Raw genomic sequence first — 10,033 nt, forward strand, 5'->3', positions numbered from 1 at the left:
TTAATAAACGAAAATTGCATAGCTGCTAATATCATGCTGTGTGGCATCCTTTGCACAATAGGCTGCGCCACCTGTGATGATGAAAGGGTGTACTTGACAGCAACAGGTATGGTTTCGGGGTTCGAGGCATGGCGGACCGTGGCTGATATGATAGCCGATGCTAGATCTCCTGGGAGAGTTCTGGGAAAACAGGCAATGGTTATCACTGAGATACATCTTACATAATCAATTCAAACTACAACCATCAGATTAATCCCCATGTTTTAGAGTAAAAGTGGCTGAAACCAGACCACAAAGATAAGATAAGAAATTACAGTTCATTAAAAACAGAGAAACAAACAACAGGAAACCTTTTCACTTTCTCTTGGTCACTCAGTGCAGACTCCTTTGTTCCTGATACAATGTCACTGAACTGGTTGTAATGGGTATGAATAAATATCACCTCCTCATATCCTGTTTAGAGATAGTGGACAAAAACACTGTGTGGGTCAGTGGTTCATCTAGGTGAGTATCTAACAATGTAATATGTGTCTATAGCATTTGTAGTGTAAACTAACGGTTACGGTTAGCCTCTAGAACAAGTGCATTTCCGTGTGTGTGTGTGTTTACTACCTAGTGTGTGTATCCTCTGGAGCTCGGTCTCAGGAATGAGCAACTCATCGTAGCTACTGCTGCTGGGCTTGTGAGAGCCAAACGCAGATGGCTTGTAGACTTGATTACAGCTCTCCTGGGACAGCTTCTGCCACTTCATGTACACATCTGACAGCCAAGCAGATGCAATGACAATATTAACAGAAACCATAAGTTAGAAAGCCAAGAGCCACCAAATGTTTCGATCATTGCACGCGTGTGTGTGTGTCCTTTCACCTATATTCTTGGTAGAAAGACTCAAGCTTCTTCCCTTAGTACAAAGCATCTCTGCAAAGGCTTCAGTGAACTTATCAATGGTCTTGACAAGCGTAAATGGGCCAATGTTGACCTGAACAAATCGATCAAATACAGGTTAATGGAGGTGAAGAGCTATCTTTGGAGAGTAGATTATATTTAAGTAAGTAAGCAGGGCGCCTCAAAGCAACAGAGTCCTGGGTTATGTATGCACCAGCTGGCTGGGGCCTGCATGTCCTATGTAATTGCCTGTTTGTGCAACATAAGCATGAATAGTTGTCTCTGTGTGTTGGCCCTGTGATAGATATAGATGGTGACATATCCAGGGTGTACCCAGCAAGTAATTAAATCTAAATCCGCATTATAAATAAAGGATAGAAACACAGACTGTTAAGTGATGCAAACAGGTTTCTTATGTATAGTTAAGAAACAACTTTAAATTCTTTTCTGATGGATTAAATAAGGTTCTCATAGTCCGTATGCGCTTAAATCCCAGGGTACACTAATTTGCTACAATGCTTTTAATAATTTAAGGAGGTAAAATGTTATTAAACACACAATTTTAATTAAGTAAAAAAATTGGAGGATTTCACAGAGATATCATCACAGAAACATTACGCCTCACCCCATCATCCGTCAGACCCATCCACTGTGAAGCCATGCGTGGCTCCAGGATCAGACTCGCAATATTTAGATAGTTGGTGGCAATGGACACCATGACCTCTGTGGCATTATCTCCGGCGGAGTGAAATCTAGCTGGTGGAGTTACGTCCATCATCTGAGAGAGGTAGAAAACATCGTTGGCGGTCAGGAGGAGCGGGCCACTTGCCTCTATTTTATGTAGGACAGCTTGGGTCAGCTGCTGCAGCAAGGTCAATTTGTCCCAGGAGCTGTTAGCACCCACCCCTCCTGTTACCTGAATAAACAGAATAGAACAAAGTTATAACATTAACTTAACTGCATACACTTAACTGCTGATTCACTGGTCCTTTTATACTTCAATCACTTCTATTCACCAAGCATTCTTAGGTGATTCTCTGGGATTTTGATCCTAACAAATGTACAAAGTTGAGATGATGACTCTCCTAAAATTGGATCAGATAGTGTGTCAATTTTGTCTTGGATACATCTTCCACAAAACAGCTTAATTGGAGATAAAGTATCGGAATTTCAGGAGTGGGACCACGCCTCCAGACACGCTCCTTCTGGTTCTTATCTATATATGTGCCCCCAGTTCAACAAGCTGTCATTCTCGTTTACGTGCCCCACCCTCCCTCTCCTTTTCAATTCTTTAACTTCTTCACTTCTATTTAGTACATGGGGATCTGCCAGGCCTGGGAGCCAGTCCCCTTTGAGGCCTTCCCCAAACCGCAGCTCAATTCATGTCCAAGCCATTCACCTTTACCTACTAAAACACTGTCAACCCCAAAATGAGGACGTGGGCCCAGCGAGTGAAATGAAACGTAAATAATCAAAGAATATTCTTTTTGGGGGATTTTTTTAGCACGTGTTAACTTGGTGATCTGCTCACTAACATGAATACTTGGTAGTTTATCAGACTGTACCACCACTGCACTACCTAATAACCACCTCAAAGCTCAACAGGCTGACTCACAGGTTTATTGATGAGATCCTTGTTCAGCCTCCTGAAGAATGGTGTCTTTGGTAAACTGAAAACACCCAGCTTCTCTGCAGAGACGGACAAATATAATATAATATAATATAATATAATATAATATAATATAATATAATATAATATAATCCATTAGCACACAAAAGCACACACAGCACCCTAAAAACCTATTTAAAAATAATTTAAAAGCAAGAAAACTGAATTGCATAATTCAATCACATTTGTTGATGCACAATAATTATTATCTGTACCTCGCCTACACTGACAGACAGCTCCTCTGGAGGAGTTGCATTTGGCTAGCCGGGAATGCTCCGTGACGGGGTCAAAAATGCCGCACTCTTCATCGGTTCTCTGGCTCTCTGCAAACATGGTGAAGGGAATAGTGAGGCTTATACATATTATTAAGCTGTTGAAAATCGCATAGGGAAATATCAATATTGATATTATGCTGATAGACAGTAGTTTGGATAATACAAAATAGAGAAATGTTGCAAATGTGAGACATTTCATACAGGAAACTAACAATACACAGCAGTGCTTAAACTAATCAACAAGTCTACAAATACAATATAATAAGGTGTAACTGGGTGAATTCAAATTGACCCAGATAGGCATAACCTGACCTGCTCTCCCCGTTAGAAATGGAGTAAGTTTGTTAACTTGGCTAAGTATAAATATTGCACTAATAGTAAATTAAACATGGTTTCAAATTACTCATTTGTAGTTAGCAAATGCTTCTGGATATTTTACTCAACATGCATACCCATAATAGACCCATATTTTGTACCCTCATACCTAACAAACCTATTTCTATAATATATCTATATATCTATATTATTGCCAATATATATTTGGTAATATATCTATTATGGCTAAAGCACTTATGGATGTAAACTGCATTTCGCTGCCTTGTACTTGTGACATGTGCAATGACAATAAAGTTGAATTCTATTCTATTCTATTCTATCACTCTAGGCATCTATTTGTCCATTGTAGCATTTTAAAATCTGTTTTGCTTTATTCATATTAAAATATTTTACTTGTATACTAAAACACTGTATGCATATATATATATATGTTTATGTATATCTTAGTTTTTATTCACTGCTAGCAGAATCTGGACACATATCGTAAGCTTTTATTTTGGTCTGCAACGCATCATACTAAATCTGTTTTATTGAATGTAAATAAATGTACATAAAAGCAGAATGCAATGATCAGCAAATCTTTTGAAGCCTATATTTGATTAAAAATAGCAGAAAATACATTAATCAAATGTAGTTTTTCTGAGGAAGAATTTATGATTGTTATGAATTTGATGCCAGGATCAGAAGAAAAAAAAACTAAGACAGTGGAAGCAAATGGCTAGGGAAGTTGTGTACTAAACTAAACTAATTAATAAAAAATATTAATAATTAAATGGTAAAATGGTAAATGGTCTGTATTTGTATAGCGCTTTACTAAAGGACATCTTACAAATGATTAGGCTTAACATGATTTGATCCATGATCTTACAGGCACACATAGTAGAAACTAGGGAGTAAAAGTTAACCATCCCCAGGAGCCTACAGGTGGATGCTGGGGTGGCTGAGGGGTCAACATAACGGGAAATGATGTAGGGCAGCAGCAACATTATGGAGGCCATCAAATTGGGAGGGTGCGTTTTAAAATTTCTGGTTAATACATGAGGATACTCCAGCATGTTATGTTGTAGCTCAAAGACTTTGCTTTATTTAAAACTATACTATGGAAACAAATATAATCCAGAAACATGTCTTTCCTGGGGCTGAGCTCCTTTAAAATAGACTGGGGTAAAGTGGGACACTGTCCTGTTCTAGCTAAAGATAAGAGTATACAATTAATACTTAATATACAACTCAAAAGCCAACAACTGTGATGGTTTGGGGGATTACTAAAAGCCCCATTGACAATGAAAGACAAATAGAGGTTTTGGAGCACCACAGGCAGCCATACTGATGACTTACGGTACACTAAGGAATATCACGGCTCAAAAGCATCTTTTTGCTGGGATTTAATATTAAAAGTAACTGTGACCACCGATATTCTCTAATGCAGCGGTCCCCAACCTTTTTTGCGCCACGGTTTATGCCCGACAATATTTTCACGGACCGGCCTTTAAGGTGTCGTGGAAAAATACAACAAAATAAAACTAGTACCGGTACTGAAAAAAAAGAAGAGTTATTCATAACACACGTGAAAAGACCCAGGAAAACCGAGTTAACGATAAAAACGATAACAAAATAACGCTGAAAACCGATAAAAACCCAGAAAACCATACATTTCACACCTGAGCCTCAACTCTCGCGGCCCGGTACCAAACGACTCACGGACCGGTACCGGTCCGAGGCCCGGGGGTTGGGGACCGCTGCTCTAATGTATTTGGACTTTTTAGTGAATTGATCACACCCAGGACGACCTGTTTGTTGCAGCAATACAATACCAAACCGCATTCAGCATAGCTCTCCAGTAAAAGAAAAGTCTGACTGCTAAGCTGAATGAAACTGGTCTTGGCATGTGCTGGCATTCGATTCAAACTGAGCAGGAGTGGAGCTGTAGATCAAAGTTACTGCTTTTATATATGCTAAAGCACAGTCATGGTTATAAACTGCTAGATGATGTTATTTAGTATGAAACAATGTTCAACTTCTAAGTGTAAAGCTGATATTATTTCTAATAATAATAATTTGTATCCATAGAGGACTTTTCCATGTTATACCTTGTTGCCACAACATTAGAAGCAAGAGTTTATAAGGTGCTGGCTTGACCCATATATTCTCCAGGTTTCAATATGACTGAACATATGTGGTATGCACTGGAAAAACATGTGTAAACTCTTGAAGGCTCCGCTTTCCAGCTCACAGGACTGGATCGGCCACTAACGCCTCTGTCCCAGATAACACACAATGCTTTTCAGGGCCTTGTGAAGTCCACGCCAAGCCATAATTGCTCTGGATGTACAAATGGTGATCTAGCCAGTATTTGGCAGGAGTTTTTAATGTTGATGCTGGACTGTGTATGTCTGAGATGGTTTGATGAGGAAGAGAGAGAGAGGGAAAAATGAACCCGCCTGACAGAGTAGCAGGCAGTGCCAAGATCTTTCAAGTCCAGTAACTGAAGGAAGGCAACAGTCACCCTACAAACATTACACTGATCACATTAAATACACACAAACACACAGAGATAATCTTTAAAAGACCTGCAATTAAATCCATTAAATTCCAACACGCTGCCTTTCTACACGCTCGGCTCCAGCAGGGAAAGGGAGATTTTTGGAATTTCACTGCTCATTAGAGACCATGATGTCAGAAGGGGAGACGTCTGTTTTGAAGGGTGGGACTCGGGGTGATATGAGTCAAAAAGCATTTACCAGAAACATCAGCAGCCCCACCAGCTGCCAATTACAACTTGGTCACTAGCTCCCTTATTCATTTTAGGGAGGAAGGAAGGGAGGGAGGGAGGGAGACAGATGCTGAGAGTGTGCCTGTGTTTGTTTACTAATGTTTAAAACTTGATTAATAAATGGTTGTCATTGATTGCCACTATAGCAAACACGACATAACATGTGATCATAGGATATTTACACATCTAGTTGTTTTTTTTAAATCTGTAAATGATCTGATTTTGTAAAAGAGCCAATAAAAATAAAATGAATGACATTTAACAGTTTCAGTTACATTTTTTTTAATACTAAGAGATGTCATTTATGATTAAACTGCTTCTGTGCAGTTAAACAGTTTCACTATTTCATGACATCACTTGACAGCAGCTTTTGGTTCTAGAAGTCAAAGCATTTTTAGACTTTTTAGATGTGATCACATTATGACTGGGTAATAATGTGGGTGTAGAAGATGATGGGACAGAGACTGAGGGTTATATCAGTAATATAGGTGGAGTTAACTACAACAGGCCAGCTTAGATCTTTTGTTATGTCTGACGTTACTGAAATGATTGCAGTCAAAAATGACTTTCAAATGGACTCTCTGTAATCGTTTTTCTGTACAGCAGCTCCACCCAGGCCCAGTGCCAACCTACTTAAACTGCAAACACCAAGTATAAGTAATTCTACCGCTGGAGCTTGTGGATAGATTGAGTCTCTTTTGTCTTTTATAGTCTAAATAACACCATACTTTCCTCTAGTTGGTGAATAAATTTGCTATAATAATACATAGCCTTTAAAAACCCTTCAGCTTTTGACCATGTCGTCTGATTGCATCCTGATTAATGTACCTTGACATGGGCTGTCACTCCACTGCTTTGTAAGGGAGGTCTCTATTTCCATTGCTGCTTCGCTCCACTTGAACACCAGCCCAGAGGAAACGAGTGAGCACTTCTTTTCCATGCTGGAAATTTCGCTGCTGTTCAGTACCCGATTCCAAATGTGGAGTTCTGTTATGCTCCCCGAGAATGATTCGTCACTCTTAAATGACCCCCCAAAGGTGTCCTGCTCCTGCCCGATAATGAAAAAGCCACCAGGTCCAATGCTGTCCGTACTGTTTAGGCCTTCAGCCGCAGACACAGCGTGACCATGAGCATATATTGCCCAGCGTCCACCATTCTGGCTCCAAGAAACGCAGACAGAGTGCCAGGAGTCATCATAGTTGAAGGCGTCATGGTAAGGCCCGTGAATGCCATGGACGAGCAGAGCCAACTGCACAGGCTTGCCCTGGTTCAGGTTTGCACGGAGCTGGAACTCATTAATATATGACGGAATGGAATATGAAAAGACTGTGGAACGGCCAGAGCAGTGCGGATTGAAGCGCAGAAGGGTGCAAACAGTCAATGATCCCATGGAGGGGAAGCTGTACCGAAGACGAGCATGCGTCCTGTTCGAGCGCCCAGTGAAATTTAGAATGAGGGTCTTGGAGGACACTTTGGTGTCACCACAGAGAGAGAGAGAGGGAAAAAAAGACTATTAAGAAAAAATGCTGTCACAAATATTGGAAAAGATAGGAGCTAATTATAAGAAATCACTTTGCAATCTTATTTTTACTGTAAACAGCTGGAAAACATTTAAATGATTAAGTAAGCAGGAATTTGTCTGGACAAGAAAAGCAAAAAGAAAACAATTTATAAAAGGACCAGCACTAATGTCAATGCAAAGTTTTAAAAAACCTACTAAACCTACTTGTGATGCGTGTTATGACTTTCTTGGCAATCCACACAGACTGAGAGATGTTCAAGGATTTTAAAAATTTGGTAAGCTCCCGGTTTTCTTCTGCGTTGGAGACAGTAGCTAACGCCCCAGAGCGCTGCTTACACATTTCTCCAGCCCTGTTCCACTGCAGGCTGTCAGGAACATAGGCATAGTAGGATACATCACAAGCCTGGGTGATGGTTTCCAGGAGAAAGGCTGCTCAAAAAAAGAAGAAACGTGAGAAGACAGGTAAGGAGGTGTGGCCAAACTGAAGTGGTAAAATACAGACGAAAACTTACTGAGATTCAAGTGAAGTTTTAATCCTGCCCATATCCTGACCAGGGCTTTGTTGTTATTATTATTATTATGGTTACAATATCAGCAGTGCCAACACGACCAATTATATTTGTGAGAACAGGCCAGACATGCTTGTTTATCATACAAATGACATCTAATGAAATTTTTCATTCAACATTTGAACGAGTCCATTTTCCAAACCTCTCGGTTCATGCAGAGGAGGGTTAGGGTTTAAAGCACCTGCCAGTTCTCAACTTTGGTTTTTATGCTATTTACAACTAACCATCAGCCAGAAAATAGTATAAACATACAAACAAAAAACCCACCTGTACTACTGTCCTGCATCTCACTCTGGCTTGTTATTCTTATATTTATTTTATATTTAGTTTAGTTATTTTAGTTGTTCGTTTTCCCGAAAACAAAAACACAAAAAAAACTATAGTACCTAGGACTGAAGTGCAAATGGAGACCTTTAATTCAAGTGGTTTTGCAGTTGCACATTATCAGAGGCTCAAAATTAACTGGCAAGCAGTTTCAGACAAACAAAGCAGTTGATTCATGATCATTCATCATTGGGGTGAAACAAAACAAAATAACCCCCCACACACAAACACACACACACAAACACACATTTTAATCATATGTATCATAAATGACTGCAGTTCCTAGTTTAGTTAAATCATGAGTGAAGAAAGAGAGAGAGAGAGCCTCACCTGCTTTATAGCTGTGAAAGCAAACCTGTAAGACAAGCACAGGTGTTTATGTAGCTAATTTTTAAAGGTATAAAATAATAAAGATAACTGGGCACCTGTTCACTAAGGAGTGCAGCGAGTGCCAAAATGAATTAAACAACACATCATTAAATAATTAATTGGGCTGGGAATTAATTAAAGTTTGAAGTAATTAATAAATTCAATACATTAATAATGATTAAGTAGTAATTCACTTCATTTAAAATGTTTGATGCATATTTTACTTACTTTGAATTTTAATCAATTAATGATTGTCCCATTTGATTAATTCGCCATAATTAATGATGCATTTATCTTTCAACTATTTAATTATATTTACTTTTTTTTAATTTAACTACTTGTTTGGTTAAATAATTATGGCACTCGTGGTCCTCCATAATATCACTGCCAGCCTAGCCTCCTCGTGTTTTTTGTAAAGTATTCCTTTAAAAGACTATTTCATATAAAGTAGACATTAATAAAACTGTTGACCATCCATCTGTGCTACTTTCACATACGTCCGTTCATTGTATTTCTCTAAAATTATGATAGTTTCTTGGGAAAACTCACACTGTTCACAAGACATGTTTACAAAAAAATGACAAGTGAGAAAAAGTGACAGCGACCAAAATAGACTAACAAAAGGTTTCTGATTTGCTTTACCTTCTCGAAACAAGTGAACCGCTTCAGGTATAAAACCTTTTTTGCGCCAGTTTGTTTGAGGAGAAATGAGCTCATTTAAAAGATGACAAAAAATGTAATAAGAGAAAAACATAAAAACACAAACATGTGCCAGCTACTCACAAGCAGGCCCAGACTGCAGAACAATATCCTTTGCATCCTGAAATTAAATATATGCACATTAGCAGGGAATCCAATTCGATTTCCTGCTCCTACGAGTCCTTGTTTCAGTTAAGCAAAGCAGCTGTTTTTACCTGAACTATTCGCTCCTTTTTGTGCGTCTTCACATCTCAAGTTGTAGAGTTTACCCAAGTTTTCTTCTCTGCTGTGTGCTCACAGCCGCTTACTAAAGTACAAGAAGACTACCAGCCGCAGCAGACTCCCGAGAGTATGCAAGGAGGATGCAGAGGCAGGCAGCAGCAGAGAGGCGTGGGTGTTATTGAAGTCGGCAGAGCGGGGTTATAAAAGTAAGGTTCGGGGACCTCCGGAGGCCTTACAGCTTTTCCCGACTGGTCTCTTTAACCCTTTAAGACATAGGTGTCAAACTCTGGCCCGCAGCCTAATTACATTTGGCCCGCGAAGCCATACCAAATTACTATTAGAGATGGCCTACTGGTATTATACAGCTAATATATATATTGTTTAGTATTA

At 39.3% G+C, this 10,033-nt stretch overlaps 1 protein-coding gene across 2 annotated transcripts in view; it reads right to left on the reverse strand.

Annotated features, from left to right (window-relative positions):
- The window catches only part of LOC120734006 (adhesion G-protein coupled receptor D2), a 91,759-nt gene extending 81,963 nt beyond the window's left edge, over positions 1–9,796 (reverse strand). For both annotated transcript variants that reach the window (XM_040032554.1, XM_040032560.1), the window contains exons 1-12: positions 9,637–9,796; positions 9,506–9,542; positions 8,684–8,708; positions 7,665–7,889; positions 6,767–7,408; positions 2,770–2,877; positions 2,501–2,574; positions 1,511–1,801; positions 868–979; positions 613–759; positions 351–453; positions 72–180 (exon numbers count right to left, since the gene is read on the reverse strand). In XM_040032554.1, coding sequence (XP_039888488.1) covers positions 72–180; positions 351–453; positions 613–759; positions 868–979; positions 1,511–1,801; positions 2,501–2,574; positions 2,770–2,877; positions 6,767–7,408; positions 7,665–7,889; positions 8,684–8,708; positions 9,506–9,541 — 1,872 coding nt within the window. In that variant the 5' untranslated portion in view covers position 9,542; positions 9,637–9,796. The remainder of the gene's footprint in view (positions 1–71; positions 181–350; positions 454–612; positions 760–867; positions 980–1,510; positions 1,802–2,500; positions 2,575–2,769; positions 2,878–6,766; positions 7,409–7,664; positions 7,890–8,683; positions 8,709–9,505; positions 9,543–9,636) is intronic.
- Between the last annotated feature and the right edge of the window lie 237 nt (positions 9,797–10,033).

The sequence above is a fragment of the Simochromis diagramma genome, unplaced genomic scaffold (genome assembly GCF_900408965.1).
Source record: "Simochromis diagramma unplaced genomic scaffold, fSimDia1.1 OVJJ01000334.1, whole genome shotgun sequence".
NCBI lineage: Eukaryota > Metazoa > Chordata > Actinopteri > Cichliformes > Cichlidae > Simochromis > Simochromis diagramma.